This window comes from Buteo buteo, chromosome 15 (assembly GCF_964188355.1).
Source record: "Buteo buteo chromosome 15, bButBut1.hap1.1, whole genome shotgun sequence".
Classification (NCBI taxonomy): domain Eukaryota; kingdom Metazoa; phylum Chordata; class Aves; order Accipitriformes; family Accipitridae; genus Buteo; species Buteo buteo.
The window spans coordinates 15,099,323-15,122,916 of NC_134185.1; the positions used below are offsets into that span (position 1 = coordinate 15,099,323).

The window sequence follows — 23,594 nt, forward strand, 5'->3', positions numbered from 1 at the left end:
ATATACCTTTACTTAACATTTGCTTTCATATAGCATATTCATTGTCTTTTCACAAAGTCTCTAAACATACAATATACGAAGGGAGAGGAAATGGAAAAATAATAGCTGTACTGCATATCAGCTTGGAGTATATTTACCTACTCTGCTCTTCCTCTGTATCCATCAGTTCCATCTATCCCTTCTTTATATTACCTTGAGACTAAGAAATTCTTCTTCCAGGTTTTCAAGTCATACTAGAATAAAGGTTGTATTTTACCAACCTAAAAAGCTTGGTGTCCATCAAAGAAAGTGCTCTGCAGTGTATAATTACCTGTATGTGCCTTCTGGGGCAAAGTTCTGACCTCACTGCCCTTTTGCACAAATTAATAGAAGAGCTAATGAACTATGATTCGTAAGGACTGTCACAATGTCTATGCTATATAAGCTCTATGCTCTATAACTTCTCTGGCCACACTCAAGAAGTGAGCTGGCTCTGCTCTGGGTTGTGTTTAAGGGCATCAGTGCAGCCAGCCTTCCTGGAGTCACGCTGAAAGGCTGGGTACATTAACTCAGATAGATTACAGCTCATGCTCACATGATATCTAAACTAAAAAGGGCTTACTTTGGGCTTATTTTGAGGGCAAACATGCTGAGGTTATAATGTGATGATATGGACCTACCAGTGGTGCAAATCAGTTTCTTCTGCAATCAGTACAACCTACTTTGTGCACTTGGCATGACACTGATATTAGGAAGTAATTTGATAGATCACTTTTCGCTTTTTATTTTTCCAGTCTGCTGGATCTCATCTGTGCTAATTTGCAAGCCTAAAGCTGCCACAGATCCCAATTACTTACTTAACAGAGGATTCAGTCAGTACAAGGAAACCAGTCTTAGTTACATGATAATTTCTGTATGTACTTTCAGAATACTGTACAAAGAAGGTGAGTCTCTTTAACTCCATTTTATGTTTGAGGAAAGTAAATCAGGCATATGATCTGACTTGCCAGTCTCTCCGACACCTGTTGCACCACTCAAGCAAACCAGGTACATTGTCATCCACGCTGCAACTCTGAGTATCCTTCTAATAGGTTGCTCTCATTTCCAATCTCTGTTGAAACTACCATCATAGCTTCTCTTTTATGGTAGTCTAAAGTGTGCTTGTCTATGTAAAGGGATTAAATGATATTTTAAATGTGTAAACGAGTTTACACTGAGATAAGCTTCTCCCTGTTGGTCTAGAGGAAGATTTTATTTATATAACATAAATCTTTCATTCACAGCAAAATTTAATACCAGCCCAGTCATTATGCTTTCCACAGTTATTCTGAAAAAGAGGCTTGTTTACAGGCAACAGCTCTTCTAACTATGCCTTAGAGATACAGGCATTTCCAAACCTATGCTGTAACAGTCAGCAATCCTTTGGGAGCAATGTTAAAAACTGATACCTTGATTAAGTATTAAGATTAAGAATCAGAGGAAAATCTGTGGAAGAGACTAGAATGTGAATGGGGAGTACATGTGCATTCCGGAAGACTTCCTGCAGATCAATATCCTATTCAGAACAAACAGTTCTGATGGTTGAGGATGAGGTTATTCCACAAGAACAGATCCCAGATCTGAAAGCTCTGTAAGCATCCTGAGTTCTTTTTTTGAATGAAATAAGAAAAAAGACACTTTTAGCTATTTATAGCATAGGTAGCTCTGAAACATTTTTTTTCATTTCAGCATATCTTCCCCAACAGAAAAAAAGTTCTGTGAATTTTCGCACTATCACAGAATAAACCCATTCTTCATGCTTTAGAAGTGAAGGCAGTGATTTAGAGTTGCTGGCAAACCACAAGCGTTGCTTGCTTTACCAAGTGGCAATCCTGTGCAGACAGCAGTGGGTATACCATTCTCAGGGAAGAGACAAGCCTAAGCAGGAGTCTTTGTTTTACCAGTGTCCTAGTCCTGGAGTACTCAACAGAGGATGGGACTCTCCACTACTAAAGTTCATGGATCATTTTAGAAGAAAAACAGAAAAAAACCCAAACTGTGCAGAAGATACTTCACAGCACATGTTAACTAGCATAGCCCTAACATGCAGTAAAACAGCATGGGGGCATCTAATCAATGGCAAATTTCTCTAAATTATAGCAGTCATCCTGTGACAGTAATAGAGCTAGAGCAGTTCAGACCAAATCCATTCCACATCTCTGATGAGTTCCAAAATACATAGAAAATCACCCAAACATTTTTCTACTCTGGGCCAACTCAACTGCTAAACCAGTTCCTAATGGAGCATTGCAGCCAAGTTTATTCAGCATAATTTTGCTCCAGATACAAAGTCATCTGCAGTCATGGTTCAGATCCATGTGGCATCAAAAAAGAAAAAAAAAAAAAAGAAAGGAAAAAAAAGAGCATTTGTTTGAGACTACTTCAAACCTTCCACATTAAAAGTCCTCTGCCTTGAGAGAACAAGAAATGAGTTTTGTAAACTGTATTGGAAGTACCAAACGGTGAAACTCAGGAGCTGCTTTCAAGTAGTCACATGATAGGATTTCTTGTAATCAGTACTGTATTTTTTTGTCTTAGTTTTTGGGGTGCACCAGGTTACTTTTTCAAGCTTTGCTCTGCAGCTGTGATTCCTAGAAATGTATTTCCTTGGAAAAATTGAAGCTCTGTGCATTCATAGGGCTGCAGTACCCAGGAACCTAAGGCTTCCTGGGTTCAGACTTACCACGCAATTGAATAAAAAATAACTGCTGAAAACATTTCTAAAAAGTCTATGGTGTGGGAATTTTTTCTGTGTGAATTCATATGCACATATGCAAGCATACAGGGAAGATACTAATGGGCATAAATTATATTGTTTTGCTGTTTCTTTACCATCATTCAATGTTATGGGGTTCCAGGTGTGAGGTGCACTGAAGTCTGGCAGTTCTCATCCATATCTAATTGCTTCTCAATAGCTTTCTAAGCCAGAGCAGTTCAGTGATGTGTACTTTCCTACCATGTTTACCTGTTCAGATCTATGTTCTACAGTGCAGTTGGGATGTTGAACAAGCTGGGATTATTTAGAGATGTTGTTCTGCTGCTTGATTGCCCTAATGCTACTTCCCTCATTAGAGACATTTTGATTGGAAATCTGCAGTATGAGTCACAAAGGACAATGTTGATGTAATTAGGACGCTAAAATGACAGTGACAGAGTGTTAGTCGAGCTGTGGGAATGACATTCAAATACTGGGTTTCATACTCTCTACTTACAATGGAAATATACCTGCAGACTTACGATGCACAGTAGCAAACATCTGCCGCTGTTATTACAGAGAAAGTGGGGCTTATTATTCAGGGGGTAACAACAGCTTTCAAAGATGCCAAGCAAAAGGCATCTGATGACTGAGGACCAGGAAAGCCCACATTTGTGGGATATGTGCCCGTATCCTTTTGCCCTTAGAAGAATGTCCTTCTGTTACCCATACTTGATCCTCCATTTGGAATTATTCTGCTTAGGAGACTTTTCCATTAAAGTCAAAAGACAGAGAGAGAAGAATTGCCTTCACTGTATCATTTATTTGCCAAGCATCCCTTGCTTTGCTTTATCTAAGTGATTTTTCTCCTCAGCAGCTACAGCAGGAATTATTTCAGTGTGCTGTATTCAGTTTGGTATTAGTTATTCTCTATATCATTCTGTAGCTTTTTTTATTATGCTGCTTTTTATGCCATCATAGCCTGCCCAGTTTGGAGTGTAGACATCTTGATAGCTAGTGGACATATTTATACTGTGGCCAACCATCAGGGAAACTTCAAGAACAGTAATTCCCAATCAGTAAGGTAAAAAAGTTAAAAGCAAGGCCCAGCATGGAGCTCCACTAAATATCAGAGTGGCACCTGTGACAGCTGGATATCTCGCCAGAGCAGGGCTCTAGAACAGGCGTAGCAAGGAACATGGGAAAAAGTGAATTGGTGCTTCAGAGCGGCATCATTTGGTGGCAGCACTGTCACCTGCATCCAGTGTCTCCCAGAAGACCTGAGAAGCAGGGCAGGGAGGGAACTGGGGATGGAAGCAGACAGAGCTGAACACAGTTGGAAGAATATAATGCCTCTTATTTCAGATGAGGTATTTACATAGTAATCTACATGAAGCCTGCAATCATAGGTCCAGAAAATGTATGCAAAACACCAGTGTTATAACCACATTCATGGGATTTTAATTCACGCTCATTAATTGGACGAAGATTTCACCTGAAAGCATCAGTGATCTGGATCCTGCAGACATTTTTAATTCGGAGTGTCTGCTGCTGTGGGAACAAGGAATAACTCTAGTAATGAATAATGAGCAGATTGAGGCTGGTATGAAATGCATGTAAGATTAAGAAAGAAGTCTGCAGGAAATATCAGGGATGTAATAAGTGCTGTACCATGTATCTATGAAAGTAACTGTAGCGCCCTTAGTCAAGTATACACTCGTAGGCATGGAAATTAATTCTGCATAATAAATAACATGGTAAAGCATGGTTCTTCAATTCTGAACCCATTTTAAATAACACAGTAGGACATGTATATGATGTAAAATATCTTTAACAAACAAAAAACACTATCAAGAAACTGCCTCTATTCTGCAACCTTTACTCTGGGCGAATCTGGCGATCCTGTCTTTCCTGAACACTCTTGAAGTCCTAAGGCTTCCAGTTCTTTATCTAGCATTAGTTGTCTGAACACTGATAATCTTTTCCCTCTCTCAGAGGAGTAGTACCAGAAGAAAAAAAATCCACTGCTTCCAAACCCTTTTCTCCTAGTCTTCTCATGGGTGTTTAGTCCAGCAATTTCCATGTATGTAATAATTGCTGTTGGATTAACATGCTGGGCCCTATCAAGAACACTCAAACTTCTGTTGATGTGCCTTAAAATAAGTACCCTTACCTAAAAGCTTAAGGGACTCTGGGAAGCATGGTACTCCTCTGGGAGCTTGCTGCTAGAGCAACAGTTGCTGGGTTGTCTACTGATGGAAACTACTAGTTACTCAGGCTATGTCTGTATTGAGGTGAGATGTATTTCTTCCATCCTTGCTTTCCTCTAGAAGGTAATCCAGTTGTACAGGTCAGGAGAAAGATGTGATGCTGTTGTGATATCCCATCCTGACAGCATGTGACAGTGTGTACCTGTCCTCGAGGCTTGACAGAGGATGAGAAATCTTCCAGCCATTAAGGATATCATAAATTGATAGCTGAAATGATTTCTTGTCCTCTGCAAATTTTTGTGATGTTGAAAATGTTCTCATTTTTACTAGGGCAAAATTGAAATCTTTCAAACCATTCCCTCCCTAATGACATCCGCTGGTATTAAAGCACCTATGGGCATCCCTGAAAGTTTGTTCAAAATCTGACAAAAAATATCCCTGATATTTTTCCCTGAGAAAATGTTAACAGACCTGACATTCCTGAGATAAGTTTTTGTTTTGACAAACTGATAATGGACCAAAAAAAAAAAAATTAAATATTTTGTGATCAAGTCTCCTTGAACTTTCATAGATCAAAATATAGTTTTATGCCCAATGCATCAGAATCCAAAATCATTTGATAACAAATGTATGGAGAGAGAATAGGAAACAAAGGGCACTTAATTCACCTTGTCCAATGAAAACAAGAAAGTCATTTCCACCATAGTTTATAGTTACTGTCCAGTAAATCTGAGTTTGTCCTCCAGTAGCAGAGAAAAACAGCATATACACTGCAGGAATTTGTAAAAGAAATAGGAAATCTTTCCTCTGCATTTCAAACAATAATAACAGTGGAAACATTTCTATTGTTCTTAGGTTTTGTAAATCAAGGTATTCCAAAGCTAAATTCTGTGCCACATTTGCCTGAACACTATCCCTTTTATGTAATTTCCCTTATAAGTTGCAGTTAAATAAAACAGTGATGTAAAATCCCAACTGAAAAATAAATCTAGCTAGAGCAATCATACTATCAACACATCAGCTCTGCAAAACTCTGTCTTGCTTCCTTGCACAAAATGGCAATTTAAAGTATCTTTCCAGAAGTCTCCCGGGAGATTATCGTATTCTATTCTCTATTTAGAAAAAAAAAAGTAAAAATCTTTGAGAACCTATTAGAAGTCTTCTAGTGAAATACTTACAGTTCAGTTCAGCATTATACGCCAGTTTCAGAAAGGCTGAAATGTAATTTATTACATTTTAGTTTCATCAGCAAGTAAAGGTCATCCATCCAAAACCAGCTTTTCCAGATGAACACATTTCATTTGTTATCATCTTAAATAACGCAGAAGTGCAGTCAAATTCCAATATCTGTCAATCGCACACAAGTTCTGTTAAGTAATCATTTACTTTCTGTTTAAATGCTTACACCATGGACATTGAATAAATGCTTCCTTGGCATTCAAACAAACAGCTAAAAGCAGGAAGAATTCCTTTAAACTGTCAGGAATTTTCTAAATATTTCATGAGTACCTGAAAAACTATATTGACCAGTTAATATTACATTATTCAGAATCTAGAAAAAGTATTCTGCATGTAGTTACACCTCTAAAAATCCAAAGTAACTCAATCTTTAAAAGTACTCCTCTCTGATCTTTAAACGTAGTCTTTCTCCTCATCTGTTGTATCAATTGCTAATAACAGGTGTCATTGGGAGCTCCCTAGGAACTACAAACAAGCACAGAAATAACTCGCAGATGCACAAACTGTGAATATACCATTAGGCATACAGCTAATATGTCAGGTTATTTCTGTTCCTTTGGCAAATGTACCAGGACTTGGCATATTTTACTGTTGAGATTGCAAAAAAAGAATCAAGCATGTTTAATTATTCTTGTGTCTTTGTGGCTGTGGTCATTGCTTGCATTAGTGATCTGCTTTGAAGCCATATTGCAATTATGAAATGGATTCCCTGACTGCTTCCCCTCATTGTCTGTTGGTTCAGTTCTTAAAGAGATTTAGGTGTGCACAAACCATTTTCCTTTCCAAGAAGAAGTAGTCAGAGGCTTTGTTTCAAAACTTCTCCAGAGCTTCATGAGAACATTCAGCCCCAAACCAAGGTGAGGGCTGGACCACGCTGGGGTCCTGCGGCATGAACCCTACCTGCAGTCAGCAACAGGGCTTCCAAAACAGCCAGAGTTCCTACAGCAGCCTGAAATGGTTCTCACGCTTTATAAGGGGCCACCCACTTTATAACATAGAATACTATGTATGTTTTCACTGCCAGCTGCCACCAGCAACTACATCTTCAGGCTCTTTGCCACTCCTTTGCCATCCAAGAAATAAAATTAAGAATTCACTTCAAATATATGCTCAAACAGACTGACATAAGGTAGAAATGACTCACAGCTAAGTTTTCAACCTCAGGTTTCTAATGCATATTTCTAGCTTCTAACAGTTTGAAACAAGTATTTTTTTTCCTACTTGTTTAAAGGAAGCAAAATGCATTCAGTTAATATGTATATTACAATTACATATGGCATATTTGTCTATTATGGAAGCACACATTAGCTGCCACCTGCTGATTATCCCATAATGAACAACAAAGACTGAGTTATAAAATCTCCTCCCGCCTTCATATATATTTGTACAATGCCTTCCTTGTTCTGACTTGGCCAAACTTTCTCTAGTGGTAAATCAGTCTGCAGGATGAATAAAGCTCTGCAAAAGAAACCCTCTCTATTGCTGAAGGTCCTGCAACAGGAGCTGGTCAGAGACTGATCCTACACAGAAGCTGAGTTCTGCTGAAGACACATTTTCCCAGCTAGGCAGCCAGTCTCAGCAGCCCTAAAGAAGCAAATTGGATGTGTGCACTCAGGTCATCCTCCTCTCATTCTCACATGCAGAACAGAGCAAAACAACCACCTCTGTGAGTACAGAATTGTTTAAATAGAATAAATTCCCACGTATTCTACTTACATTTTAATCTTCCCTTTTGGCATTGCAGAGCATAATTTCAGAACAATAAATAACAAAACCAGATGCTAAGGTGTTGGACATGACATAGGAATCTGAACAGAATAACTCAGAAAATAAACAGAAGATATGTGGAAAAAAACTTTGAAAGAGTTTATTCTAAAATGTCCTTAGATTTTTTTTTTAAATACACACATAAATGTTAGACCTTTGTATTGACATTTAAAATTAATCCACTAGAAATAGCTGGTTGTAAACAATTACCATATTTGTCATATTCATGACTCAAAACCTGAAAGCACAGAAAACTTGAAAGAAACTGACTGGTAAAAACAATGAAGCTGATAATCATTGCTGACGCTGAAAATGCAAAAAGGGGCAGAATATGCATGAAAACTAAATTGGGCTTTAAGAATCCTTTATCTTTAAAGCTTTCTATTCATATCAACTATGTCAATAAACATGCTTCTTTGCTTATTTGGAAAGATTCTTGGGTAAAATCACCCCATTCCCCCATGACATATTTCATCAGCATCCTAGTCTGAGTGATGGGCTTCTCTTCCTTGCTAGAGTTTTTCCAAAAGTCTAAAGTCAGATTTCCCATCTCCAGATACGTATACAGAGGTCTCATGCATCTCATGCTGTAATTAGTCTTCAGGATTGCAGGATTCAGCATGCTGCTGTGCTTCTTGCTGACAGAACTGTTTGAGAGCAATGCCTTCTTTCATGTCCTCTCTGATAAAAGGGTTAAGAAAGAAAAAGAATTTATTTCTCATATATAATAATCCTCGTCTCCACTTTCCACCTCCTCTTCCCATCCACCCCTCCCTGGCTCACTGCCTGAGTGAATTCAATGCTCTGATTCTCTCCCTCCTATTTGCCAGTATGGCAGCAGTAGTCGCTCCATTGCCTTCTGCACCTGCTGGCTGTCACATTGCAAAGCAGTAGCACATCTCATTAGGACCACTGCCTCTGTTCATGTCCAGCGGGTTGGACAGTAGTTGCCTATATATTCGTAAGCATATGTGTTCATGTGTATATACTACATACATACAGATGAATGTAAGGGTATGGATACAAAGAAATATAAATCAGAATTGATAAGACACATTTCAGGGAATCTTAGGAATTAAGTGTGCTACAAATAACACATAAATGGGGGGGGTGTGTGGTGTATAAGTATATATTTATCTTTATAAAATGTTGCAGGTGTGAAAACTGAGATACACTTTTAACAGGGAATTAAGTCTTTCATATAGTTACAGATTGTGTGTGCCTGTGCATATGTGTATATATGGGAGAGTGTTTATTATTTGCAACTTGTTCCATTGTTTAGATTCCCTGAGCTCTGGCTTACATCTGTCTTGCTGTCTCCTGAGTTGCCTTAGGTTTTTCATTTCTAAGTTAACTTTAATCACAAAGGAATAGCTTTTGAGCTCTTTTTCTCGCTTCTTACATGTTGCTGCAATCAACTGAAAGAACAAAATCCTAACCATACTGAAATTAATAGAAAGATTTCCAGTGTTTCTGTGAGAAAGATTTCATCTCTGATACTTCTTGTTTTTCAGCAAATCCAGCTTTGCTGACAGAGTTTCGACTATAGTTCTGAAAAAGGGTTGTGGTTTTTCCTATTGTACAGATCAAGGGGTCATTGACTTTAATCTGATTAAGTCTTCCATTTCTCTTTACTAACTTACTACAATCAAGAAGTTTAGGATGTGTTTTCAGAGATTGGAAACAAAGATACATGCCAGTGATATATGATCTGAATAAACATGATATGACTAGTTTCTAGTGACATTTGTTTGAAGGAAAATATTCTATCCCACAGACTCAACTGTTTTCATGTAAATTGAAGTCATCATTGCCAAATATCTGTTAAAATCTTTATGATATTGTGAAAATCACTTTATCTTTCTGGGACTTGATTTCCACCCCTCCTTTACTCTACATAAAGCAGTCTTAGTAATAATTTTCTGACTGTGCTGTGATTAAAACTTTATTAATCAGAAAGAAGAAAGTAGAAGTCCAAAAGAATCTTTAAGGGAAGGCATTTCAGAAGTGGAAGTATTGTTGTTATTAGAGCAGCATTTTATTTTGCTCATATGATACTTTTAATTTGTAGATTTTAAAGCATTTTATCAACGGAGGGAAAATGTCATTAGCCTCATGCTGTAGGTGTCTATGAGATAGAAAGTGATTAACACTTAAATTAATACAAATTAAATTCCACTCAAGTAAACTCAGGTTAAACTGTAGAAGAGCCCAGAAGTCCTCCTACCACTTTGTTCTCTGCCCCATATATGAGACTTGTCAGGGCACCAACAGGATCTAATTGCCCTGGCAAAACTGTGCTGTCCTGCATCAGACCAAGATGCTGGTCAGTAACATCAAGATTTCCTAACATTATTATTATTGCTTTTGATTTCACTCCCTTTATGAGAACTTACAATATACATTTCTAGCAGAAATTCCATTTAATTTAGCTGGGAGGGAGACTTTGTGGTATTTCAATCTTTGTTTTGTGTGACATTTGACTGCATCTGATCATGCAGACCAAAGGCTTTACTCAAAAACCAGCTTGTGTACCAAGCATTAGCATGTCTGCCTGTTAGTCCAAAAGCCTTGTTAGGGTGCCTAGACCGCCTACCTAATGCAGGAAATCAGGCACCTAAGGATGGAGAAACACAGCACAAGTAGTGGAAAAGGCTGCCCAGAACAGGACTGGGATGTGTCTTCCTCCATCCCGCACCAAGCCACATCCAGTGCTCTGAAGGAGTGGGTCCTCCTTGGGTTTCAGAGCTGGGAATCCTCCTTGAGATCAGGGAGCTAGCCCCTTTCTTTTATGAAGAAATTAGGGAATTGCACCATTTGAAACACAGCCAGAGGAGGATTCACCCACAATACAGACTGGTTTTTGTGATCTTTCCAACAAAAGAGATTCAAACCACCTCTGCCACCTTCTCTTTAGAGGGCTGTAAAACTGCACAGGGAAGGAAGCTGACTCCACCCTCTACTGCTGCAGATGTGCCCCTGGGCATAAATCATTAGGGAGTCAATAGGCAAGAGACAGAAAGAGGTCAAGGGAAAATAGTAGTGTCTTGATTAGCGGCTAGGGCACCAATATGGAGGAAAGGATTCTTTGCCTCTAATCCTAAAGCTCTTCACACATTTTAAAATCGACAGCCATTGTCGCCTAGGAGCTAGGAAATCTTTGAGGGAAGTGAAATATCTAGGTCTGAATCACTTCAGGCTGAAGTAGGATTCATATCTCATAGGTCATAGCTTCAATTGGTGCACAAAGGGACTTCATCCTATGCCTGATTCTTTTAAAACCAGACAAACAAAAAGCAGCTGCTACCAGTGCATTTAAGATAGAGTCTGCTCTTGTAGGCACATCTACATCCTTAGGGCTGAGAGCTGGGGGAATAGCTAGTTTATCGATTTTGAATGGCCTTCCCTGTGAAGAATGAGCCCCTTCTGGGGATGTGCTGGCACCAGGCTGCTAAGTGCACAGAAGCCTGAAAGGCAGAGGGCCAGGGAGAGTTTAAGCATGACCAGCATTAAGAGACAAATGAACAGAGGTTTTCAGGGTTGCAGTTTTGGAGCCAGATACCAGCATTTCCCCTGATCCCTACTAGTAGTGCCTGTTTCTGGCTTGGGGCTCCTTAGGATTTGGGGTAGCCTAATCAACCAGGGGTTTAGGTCTCTCTTATCATTCTTGTCATCAAATTAGTCTTACCCACACTTGCTAAGCTGTGTTAACTGCAGGGATCCACAGACTCTTTGCAAAGCCAACTGCCTGCCCTCACTTTTCTTTATAGCAATGTCCTTAAAGCAGAGGAATACAGAATTAAACAGAGTGCTGCTGACCTCATATCTAGCTCCTTTTTTTACCCTTTTCCTATTTATTATTTATTTACCCTTTTCCAATTATTCCCTTGCTCTCTCTCTTTCTCCTTCTATTTCTTCCTAGCTATCTCTGATGACCTTCTTTAGAAAGTTACTTTCTAAGTAGGATGGCTATATAAAGTCTTCCTCATGTAGTAGGAACAAATGAAAACTCTTTCTTTGCCCCGTTTAAATACCTGTTTTTAATATGTACAGTAGGGTTGTACCAGGGAAAGACTATGGGCTGCAAACCTTAAGATGGGAAAAAGACTGTTTGGCAAATTGTATTTCCAAGATATAGTAAATAATTTTACATTAAATTGTTACTGTAGTGGTAAAAATTTTATTAATTCATTATGGAATTTTTGCTCTATTAAGAGCAGAATAATGTATGACAGTAAAATCCAGTATTTGAACATCAGAATGAATTGCTTTAACTTACACTGCAAATATTTAACTTCTCTTTTTTACAAGCATAAAAGGAACACAATAAGCTAAGAAATAGCAAATAGCTTGAGTCTTTTAAAAAGAACTGTGATGTCTGCACTAACTACTGATCTGCTTTGTACAATGTACTGTCAACAGCCGGTGCAGAATATTCTTCATTCCCATATTCTAACCTTGAGAGTTGCTCTCAGAGGCGTCGGTGTATATGTTAACCTGGACAGTAAGTGGTAACAAGAAAACATCACCTTAGAACATGTAGGTGTTTGTAACTACTGGAGGATTTTTTCAGACTATTGCTCCTTCAACCCATTCCTCTTATGTATTTGCTATTTCTTGACTGAAGGATTCCTTTTTTTTCTTTTCTACAAAAATAGTCTTTTCAGTGACTTTTTGTTAAGCTTTGTATTTCCCAGCTTGTTATACTAGTAGTTCCAGCTCTCTGCTCTTCCTTTTGTTATGCACACAAAGAAACACTCCAAGAAATTAACCACTGGTTTCTCTCAACTGCGATTTTGTTTTCTCAGAGGAGCGTGCAGTTTGAGAGGTTTAGGGATTGTTATTTTTGCTTGGTTTACAATATGTACTACCTAAAATATATATTCTCTTTAAAATATGCTTTCAGTCTTGCTATTTAATGTTTTAGGTTTGGAGGGATTATGTTTTTGTTTCTGTTTGTGTGTGTGCATATGTTTAAACTTCTTATGATTTTATTAGGAACAATTCTGAATTTACTTTGTGTGGATCTTGCTCTTTCTCTCTGTGCATGAGTAAGGACCCACATGGATTGGACTCTTAAAAGTCTTCTATTCTTGTTTTCAGTGTCCAAACTTGGCTAATCTTTATGGTGACTCACTAATTTGTTTGCTCCAGCAAGACAAAGCACTTCATTTAAGAGTCCTTTCGTATAATCACCTGCTATCTTAAAACTACCAGCCTCTTTCCTTAAAATGTTCAGCACTACCAACACAAGTCACCTTGAAAACATAGCTATTGGCACACAATGGGAAAATGACTGGTGCTAGTCTTCCATTTTTCTAATTGTCCGTGAATCTGGTGCTGATGTCCTTACACTCACAAATGCTCTACATTACATCACTTGAATTGCACTTTTCCCAGATGGAAAATAAGCAACCATGATTTTTGGCGCTCAGTATCTTACAATATGAAGGATTTGTATTCTTTATACACAGACTCTAACCTGAAACTTTGAGTCACTGAGGCTCTTTAATGAAAGCTAGAGCAGTAAGGATCTCTGCTCAAGTCATTTAGACAACAAATAGCAGAACCTGGATAAGGAGTCTTGGCCATCATGAATCCTGTTGACCAACACTTAGTTACTTCTTTGTTCAGAATAGTCAAGAAATCCATTCAGTTGGCTGGATTTCTAAAACAAATGTCCACCCTTCCACTCTGTGAGGGGAAGAAAAAAAAAAAAAAGTCTTATTTGCAAAGAATATGGACTATTTCAAAAAAATAGGCCTATAAATCATCACGTCTCTTCTCCACTTTCCTTCTGACTGTATCAGTAAATGCCATTCTCCCTTTCAGCCACAGAGCAGATTGCAACTGATTTGAGCACTTCAGTTGCTTTCTTTTCTCTCTAGGGCAGTTGTTGTCTCTCTGGCAACTAGTATCCATAGCACTTAAGACTTTGCAAATTAAAGCAAGGACATTGACTCGCATCCTAAAAAAGCAGTTACATAGTACAGATCCCAAGCCCAGAGGTATAATGTTTCTTAAGGAAAAGGTGCTAGGCAGGCAGAGAAGTGAAATGTTAAGTAGAGATCAGATTATGAGGATTTTATGGTATTTTTTAGAGGCCTCTCAGGCTTTCTTTTTAGGCTACAGAGCTGTCTCAGGAGTTATGCTGCCACTGGCAGAATCCTCCAGATCTATGCAGTTGTATCTGCAAAAAAAGCAGCATTAAATCCCAATTAAAATTTTCGAGCTTGCCTATGCAGCAAGATTCAGCAGTCTAACTACTGCACACAGCCTCTAATCATATCTACACAAACAGCTGCTGCTTAGAGCTCCAAAAGTCTTGCTTTGCCACAGAAGTAATGTCCCCTACAGTAAGCGTTCACTATTATAAGCAGGCATTCTCTGCTCTTTCCTGATTTTGATTTGTCTGCTTTGCATGGGGAGGTGTTTTTCCATTGTACTAGGGAACTATATACTAGGAAATCAGCCAGCAACTGTGATTCTGGGATGTGGAGTTTAGCACACACGCACAGCAAAGCCTACGATTCTTCTTCTGTCACTTCATGCCCCATCTCTGTTTGGCTTAGCTCACACCATTTTCACAGCTACTGTGCATTAACTAGGGCTTTCAGATGGGCTGGTGGCCATCACAAATACATAGCTTGTGCAGGTATGTTATTCCTATTTCAGCTGGTCGGCTGCAGTTTTACCAGCCAGCCACAAAGCTACTGAAGAGCTCTTTCTGCAGTTCTGGCAGAATCAGAGAGAACAGCAGTTTGCTGTCCCCAAACCACATGGAAAGAACTGAGAAAGAGACCACTTGCTTCTGGAGCAGCTTTTATTTGATCAGCTTCATTTGGTGCAGAGCCTTTTCAGGGCTTTTGAAAGAAGTGTGGACTGGCTTGTGCTGCATAGCTAGGATGAGTCTTATCTTCAGGAAGATAAAAAGCACTTTCCTGGCAAGGCAGATAAAGTTTGCTACTAAGCCACAGTGGTGAAGAACTCCCTTTTCTGTAGCTAGCACCCTATGGAAAGCCACCACCTCTTTCACAGAACACTATCGGTCATAAACTAGATGTGATGAGGACAAGCCAACGTGGAATTTAAGGTAAAAAAGGTCTTGTCTCTGCATGTTACCAAGGCTGGCAATTCTGCTGAGGTTTCTGACAGGTTTGCATGCATGTGTTTTCCAGTTGTGCCAGGGGTGTAATGGAGAGTATTCATGTTTCCTCTGAGACAAACCTAAAAGCTCTTAATTAGAAAGCGACACAGCTGTAGTGTGAAGTGGGGTGTCCTGACACTAATGCCAGATTGTCTGGAAAATTCCTTGCTGGTAGGATCTGGGGCTAATTCCACTGGTTATTGGTTTGGGGTTTTTTTTCCTTCATATGTGGCAGTGGGGGTAGAGATAGGGTCACTCCAGTATGGACAGTAGTGCTGTAGCCATTTCCCTCTGTTATTTCGGGAGACTCCATCCCTGGCTAATGCCTTTTGCTGTACAGTTGGATCACAGAAAGAAACCACTGAGCTGTTGCCTAAGCAGCTGGAGAGTGACAGTGTGTGACTGCCATGGGGAGAAGGAGAAGATAGATGACAATCACAGGGGAAGGCTGGGGCTGCTGAGCCATAGCAGCACGCTGTGTGCTGCACAGCAATTGGGAGAAGGGAGCTGAGAATAGGATTTTCCTTAGCAAGGCCTGAGGGGACAAGATTCAGAGATTCTCAAAAAGGCAGCAGTACCCCAGCTAGCAATTGACATGAAAATACTGACTTGTTTGTTGTTGTTGATGTCCATGTAATTTTTCAGTTTCCTTCACATTTTCACTGTGTACAGTCTGGCTATTTCATAGTTTGCAAGAAAAGTTTCAAGATGGGGGATTTTTTTTAATCATTTATTCAGCAATTCTTTGCAGTTTTAGACTGCCAGCTTGTGTTTTTATTAGGTGCATTTTACAAGAATCTGTGTTTAATATTATCGCTGCGCACAATGCTGGAAGGAATCAAGTGAGGTCATCTAGCCCAGCCCCAGGACCTGGGGGCAGAATCTGATCTCTCATTGCTTAGTGGTGCTTGTCTAACCTGTTCTTAACAGTCTCCAGTGATAGGTTCAGCACCATCCCTAAGCAATCTATCTTAATGGCTACCTGTCCTCGGGGTGCTCTTAGATCATTTTTCTAAAACTGTTCAAAATAAAAATTACTACTGTTGAATAAAATGATTCTATATTGTTCTCAAAGTGCAAATACACAAAACTGGAATCTGAGGAATTGAGCAAATAACCCGAAAACAAAGGAGGTGGAGAGGGGAAGAAAAAGAATGTTGCAGACAATAGAATAAAAATATGCAGTCTGAGATTAGCAGCTCATTCATCTTTCAGCCTTTAACTGTATGCAGCTCTGTTGAGCCTTTTCATACTGGGCTGCTTTCAGAAATCTGTGGGACAGGCGTGGAAAGGCATGGAAGCATGCCCATGTTTGGGTAGTGGCGGGGAAAAAATCCACCATTCCAGTTGCGACAGAGGAGGCTTAACTGGGAGCGCTGAGAGTTAATTCCAATAAAAACAAGCATTCTTCAGGCTCAGAGAGCTGAAGCAAAAGCAGTTTGGAGCATGTACACATGGCAGTGACTTGAAGATAAGAAGTCACACTCAGGCTATCCTGAGGCAATCAGTTTTCTTTTAACACTGCAGGTGAAAAACTCCAGCTAATTGGAAGCATGGTCTAAGAAAACACAGCTCTTAGCATAAATGCAGATACACCATGGCCCAGGCTGGTGAAACATGCCAGAGGACAGGGACAGCAATTTCAAATGAGCCTTCTTTCTAACAATAACAATTGTTTGCTTGTGATTCTTTTCAGTTCCCACAGCATTTGACTGTCCTTTTAATAGTTCCAGGGTATCTACCTAGCTAGCTGTCTGCTTCTAAATGGGCCTACCTCTGACACCTCTGTTTGCCTCCAAGTCCTTCTGCTCCTCAATCTTGATAAGTCCTTTATGCCAGAAATGTCCTGTCTGATCCCAGGAGTGATCTTCAGAGACTATCTTGAGGTTGTTAAGTATTTCATCTTGAGTTATCCTGAGACCATGTGATGATGAAGATAAGAGTTAGCTCTGAACACTTAAGAATTCTAAGTTGAGAAAAGCAACAAGTGATTTTTTTATTCATTATCCGATGTCCATTATTTAAAAAATCTTTGCTCTAGCTTAATTTTAAAATACTGTCCTTTTCCTTTGGAAAATCTCAATACTAGACTACTAAGAAAAGTTATACCTCTGCAAGTAGTGATATATTTGGGGGCACTGGCAAAACCTTGAGTGTATACCAGAGAAACTGATGCAAAAATGTACCAGGTAAACAGGCATTGATATTATTGACCAAAAAGGTTACATTTTCTCCCTCCTGCAGTGTTGCATAACCAGAAAAAAAATTCTCTATCCCTTCCGGAATGATTGAGAACCAGAAAAAAAAATGTCTATCCCTTTTGAAATGATTAAGAAGTCACTGTTGTAATGAAGCCATGATAAAACAGTTTCCATAAAATTCCATTTTTTTTTCTTAGTGAACATGATGCATCACAAAATAGATATATTTTTGCAAGGCTTGCCTGGTGTGCTTAGGGTTAATGTTGCTGGTACCCTGTTACTATCCCACTGTTTGTGTTGCTACTAAATGGAGTTGCTTGCTGATTGAATGCCAAGTTTTGCACTTAAAAAGAAGCCTTGCTAAGTTTTGTACCTAGAAAAGTAGTCTTGTACTGATGAAATACTATACTTTCAACTTGGAAAAAAAGCACCCAGAAAATACTTGCTATGCCACAACACTCTGAAATGTACTTTATAACAAAACTATTAAAAGTACCGAATCCTTCCAGTTGGCAAAAGTCTCAGTAAACACATTTCTTTGACAGTTTTCTTTTCAGAGTCTGGCATGCCAGAGATTGATGGGGGAGGGGATCTGCAAAAAGGAAGTTTGTGATTCTGTGGTAGAAGGAAAGCCATGAAAGAGGAATGGTGAGCTAAGGTTAGTTGGCTGGGTGTCTTGTAACAAAAGCCTCCTTAGCATCACCTTTATAGTGAGAATTACAATGGGAGGTCGATGATTATCTTGTGCACAAAAGAGAAGAAGGAAATAAATAAATATGGAAGACTACACATTTTGGAGAATATCATGTAAAAAATATTCTGTGAATTCTAGTGGACAAACGAGAAACACAACTGATACTTCCTAGCTATACAGACAAGCTACTTCTCAAGAAAATAGTATTTGTCAACAGGTGCTTAACACGTAACACATGCCTTCTGCTGCCTGACTGTGTACAGGACATGAAGGCAGAGTTTGCTGGTCTATTCCACAGGTTCCTCAATCTGCTTTATGAAGCACAGAAGTTATTGTATCTGAGGTTAGCACTTCATCCTGAAAAATTACTGCTATTCCCAGTGCATGTCTTAATAGTTATTACTGGAGTTAACACAAAATGGAATAGAAAAATAGAATTCCATGACAAAATCCTGTCCAGCTCCTTGGGGTTTAGGTAAGTGGTATTTTTAGGGGTCTGCTCAGGTCTTCTGCTGCTTCCCTGCAAGCCTTTCATTGTGGGCTTTAATGGATCTTGCTTTTACAACCCTCTTCCATCATCCCATTAGTAGTAGCTTCAAAGTGAAGCATGCCAGTGATGCCTATATATCTAATGGATGTATGAGCCTGTGTAATGAATGGTTAATTCTCTGAATCCAAAGGATGGAAAACTAAACAGAACTATCTTGACTGTAGGCTAGTGTTTTAGTGAAAGGCAAAATCTAAGAACCATGATCCCAGACCAGGAGGGGTCACATGAGTTCGCAGGGCAGAAAAGCAATGCAAGGAAACAGGTCTGGAAGGGATAAAATAGGTAAACTCACCTGTTTAGTGTTGTGAGATGTTAATATTGGTACTCTGGGTAGCACAAACAGCAAGTGTTTATCCTCACATTGGCACTACAATTCAAAAGCTTCCTACACAAATGCAACACCATGGACTCACTAGAATTTCAAGCAGAGAACAGAATACATAATATCTGGTCATTTCTGATGTAGCAAGAATTGCCGTGTGGTGATGCAGAGTTTTTTATTAGTTAGCAGAAGAGCTTAGTGTAAAATAATCCCTAACAGAGACGCTTGTGTCAAAGGCCTTTTAACTGTAGGGCGACTAAGTTACAAGGCACAATGTTGAGGTCATTTTCTGATTTCTCATCCATTTCAATCTCTAGATAATGAACAATGTCTGTGAATAGACACCTTTCCCAACCTATTGTTCAAACTCAGCTCAAGCTATCTGTTCGGTGAAAAGCTACACCTATTCTGTGTGTTGGTTTCAACAGCACAGAAACAAAGAACAGAGTTACATGAAGATCAGCTCAGCCTCTTGTTTTTTCCTTGCGCTTCATCTCCTAGAGCTGCTCAACTTAAATCCCTTCTTCCTCAAAGACCCCATTCTGACTTTCACTACAGTAAAGCAGGGAAGCAGCCTTCTGCTCTCGTGGGTCATAACCTCCCCTCTAGACATATTTTCCAGGAAAAATCAACGTAAGCTAAAAAAAGCCAATGTGATGTTGCTGTAAAACCACATATTTCTTTCAGAGGGATTTAAACCATCGAGGATAAGTGGAAAAGCCATGGACACAACAGTTCCTCCCCTTTATTCCTTTCAGGATCATTTTGCTCAAAGCAGAGAGGACCTGCTATAAACTATGTCCTAAAGAAAGGGGCCAACACAAAAGAGTCAGACTCAACATACCACTATATTTTATATAACTGCATTGGGTGCAGGTGCCCAGGCTCTGGCAGGGGCTGCGGGGCGGCCTCTGTGAGGAGAGGCCGGGGCTGCCCCGTGCCGGACACAGCCGGTTCCAGCCGGCTCCGACCCGCCCGCCGCAGGGCACCGCTCGGCCCCCCAGCCAAGATGGCGGCGTCTCTGGGAAAGGGCAGAACACTGCATGGCAGTGAGAAGTGAGGGAAAAAGGTGTGAGAAACAGCCCTGTGAGCACCAAGGTCAGAGAAGGAGGAGGGGAAGAGGTGCTCCAGGCCCTAGATCAGAGATTCCCTGGGGGCCCACGGAGGATATGGTGCAGCAGTATCCACACTGCAGCCTGGGAGGACCCCACACCAGAGAAGGGGGATATGCCCTGAAGGAACTGCAGCCCATGGGCAGCCCACAAAGGAGCAGAGGTCTTTTTCCTGAAGGGACTCTATCCCATGGGAAAGACCCATGTTGGAGCAGGGGAAAAGTGTGAGGAGGAAGGAGCAGCTGAGAGGAATCGTTGTGGACTGACTGCAAACCTCCATTCCCCATCCCTCTGCACCGCTCACAGGCAGGGAGGAGGTAGAGGAGTTGGGAATGAAGGAGGAAGTTGAGCCTGGGAAGTGTTTGTGGGGGGCACATATTATTTTCACTTTTGTCTTTGTTTCTCACTATCCTAATCTTTTTTAATTGGCAATAAATTACATTAATTTTCTCCAAGGTGAGCCTGTTTTGCCTGTGACAGTAAATGGTGAGTGATCTTCCTGTCTTTACCTCAACCAATGAGATTTTAATCTTATTTTCTCCCCCTGTCCTGCTGAGGGGAGTGAGAGAGCGGCTGCGTGGGTGTCTGCAGCCAGCCAAGGTTAACCCACCATAATAACTAAAACCAGAATTAAGACCATCTGCCTTTCCAAAACAGGGGAGATATTGTGGCAATTTCCTTTTCTCTCAAGATACAATGTTAGAGTAAAGCTAAGCATGAGGTTCCTTACTTTTCCCTTTCCTCAATAATGAATATGAAAGCATTTTTTTCTAACTGTAGTGCTACACTTACACATCAGTTTTTACACTCAGAAAGCAGCAAAGTTATGTTGCATTAATAGATCTCTGAATCACATTCTACCATGTCTTCATTCTGAATTTACTTATTTCACAGGTTAGAGGAGGTGAGCTATGAAACTGGCTTAAAAGTCCTGAAATTCTCCTTCTGCTTTCTGTGACTTTGAACTTTTTTTTTTAATTTATTTATTCATATATATTTTAAGTATGTATTTAGGGGTGGGATTTTTATAAAAGTTTTTGTGCAGCTAGCTAGTAAAGATAACAAAACCACAAATAATTGAAAAATATGCAAAAAAAGAAAGCCAGACAAATTTTATAGTCATTGAAATGCACTGTAGAATTTAGGCCAGTATATTCAGAACATTTCATTTTGGTAACTAACTTCCACTCCTTTTTTCTTGTATGTCATAGTGCTCTTTACATGGTTAACTGTTTTTATTTTTAGAACACCTCTGAGTTCTAAGACTATGTTCAGGAGCAAAGGTTAGCAATAAGCAACCTAACTTGCTAGGTTTCACAAGAACTATATGGAAGAGAAGTTCTGGAAAGAGATTTATCACTTATTTAGGGGAGAGACAACTAGAGAGAGGACAACAGGGGCTATATGAACTCTTCATCCCTTTTTCCTCATGTTAAAAATGGTACCTCATAAAGATGCAGCATATATCTACTTCTCCTAATTTTTAACACAGGGCTGTGGCATAAAAACATAATCAAATATTTAAGGACATCTTTTTACTTGTTTTTCTTTATGTGGGAACTATGTGAGGCTGCATATGGGAACAGAATTGCTGAGAACCTCTATTGCTGCTTTCCTTCCCTAGCTATTTCAGGAGTCCTCTGGAGAAGGCATGAATGTTCATCCCCATGTAGCCATCAGGCATGAACTAGTATTCTAACATTCTTATTGATTACAGAATTAAAGTTTCAGTCCCTTCCTTTTTCATTCCTCTAATCCAATATCCTCCATACGTACATACATACAGATATGAACGGACCAAATCAGCAGCATGTTATGCCTTACACAGACACAAGGACAGAATCGAAGGGTAATTTTGTCTTGTCTTGTATGTCTCTTAAACTCTTGGCCTAGGTTCTAAGCAAAAAGACTTCTCAAGATACATATTGTTTTATATCAAGTATGAGATTGTTAAAAACCTGCTTTTAATTTATGTGAATTAGCTTTTAATGTGAAGAGGAGAAATATTGTCACTTTGTCATGAATAGCATTCAAGAACCCATACCCTCTCCACTCAGAGGACATTTCTAAGGTTACAGCTCAGTGTTATTGAAGTTCTATCCATTTTGATGTCTGATGTCTGATTGCTTTAACAGAATGTATATATTCAATTTAATACCTGATGTTATTTTCTCTCTTTCTCTTCCTCTCTTTTTTTCTCAGAACAAATTATGACATCGACATCTAAAGGAATTTTCCGGCCATTTTTTATTATCTTCATTGTCCTTGGTTGTTTCATGGCATTTATACTAATTTATATCAAACCAACAAATAGCTGGATCTCTGGTCCTATAGAATCAGCCAGTTCAGTTTTGAAAATGAAGAGTTTCTTTTCTTCCAAAACTGATAATCTTAATGAAACTACTATTTTGATCTGGGTTTGGCCATTTGGTCAGACATTCGACCTAACATCCTGCCAAACAATGTTCAATATCCACGGGTGCCATCTGACTATTGACCGCTCACTATATAACAGATCCCATGCTGTTCTCATTCATCACAGGGACATTAGCTGGGATCTGACTAATTTACCTCAGCAAGCCAGGCCACCATTCCAGAAGTGGATTTGGATGAACTTGGAGTCTCCAACCCATACTCCACAAAAGAGTGGCATTGAACACCTCTTTAACCTGACCCTGACTTACCGGCGTGATTCAGATATTCAGGTGCCTTACGGCTTCATGATGGTTGGTACAAGTTCCTTTACATTTGAAGTGCCAAGTAAGGAAAACTTGGTCTGTTGGGTTGTAAGTAACTGGAACCCTGAGCACGCTCGAGTCAAGTATTACAATGAGCTCAGCAAATACATTGAAATCCATACCTACGGACAAGCCTTTGGAGACTATGTCAATGACAAAAACTTGATTCCAACTATCTCTACTTGCAAATTCTACCTTTCCTTTGAAAATTCAATCCACAAAGATTACATTACTGAGAAACTTTACAATGCTCTTCTGGCCGGATCAGTACCGGTTGTACTGGGCCCTTCCAGAGAAAACTATGAGAATTACATTCCAGCAGACTCTTTCATACACGTGGAAGATTTTCTCTCCCCCAGAGAGCTGGCAGAATATCTTCTGATGCTTGACAAAAATAACAAGATGTACCTTAGTTATTTCAACTGGAAGAAAGATTTCTCAGTGCATCTTCCTAGATTCTGGGAGTCACACGCATGTCTTGCTTGTGATCATGTGAAAAGACACCAGGAATACAAGTCCATCGGAAATTTAGAAAAATGGTTTTGGAATTAATTAGTGTGTGTGTGTGTGTGTGTGTGTGCACTTTTTTGAAGAAGCCAGAAGAAACTTCAGTCCAAGTGGAGAGGAAAGAAAAAGAGAAAAAAGAGAAAGAAAAGAGAACCTTATATCATGGTTTATCAGCTATCCTCTCTTGGCTAACCTATTTATATTTTGGAAGAGATTTTAAAAGATCAGCAGCAGCAGTCATCAATACTCAGTTTTAAATTATAATGTACATACTAATTATGTGCACTGAAGAATATTTGATTGTTTACTATAATTTTTAAACAAGATTTTCCACATTTTCTGTGAAATATGTCCCAGACTTACACTCTAAAGTAGTCATTTTTAACACTTCCTT

At 39.5% G+C, this 23,594-nt stretch overlaps 1 protein-coding gene across 1 annotated transcript; it reads left to right on the forward strand.

The window, feature by feature from the left end:
• Positions 1-22,165: 22,165 nt before the first annotated feature.
• Positions 22,166-23,270, forward strand: FUT9 (fucosyltransferase 9). Its single transcript, XM_075046368.1, has one exon. The coding sequence runs from the start codon at positions 22,166-22,168 to the stop codon at positions 23,243-23,245; it is 1,080 nt and encodes a 359-aa protein (XP_074902469.1). The 3' UTR covers positions 23,246-23,270.
• The last annotated feature ends 324 nt before the right edge of the window (positions 23,271-23,594 follow it).

Excerpts from the sequence above, each read along its gene's own strand:
- FUT9 (XM_075046368.1), top strand. The coding sequence starts at position 22,166 with ATGACATCGACATCTAAAGGAATTTTCCGGCCATTTTTTATTATCTTC.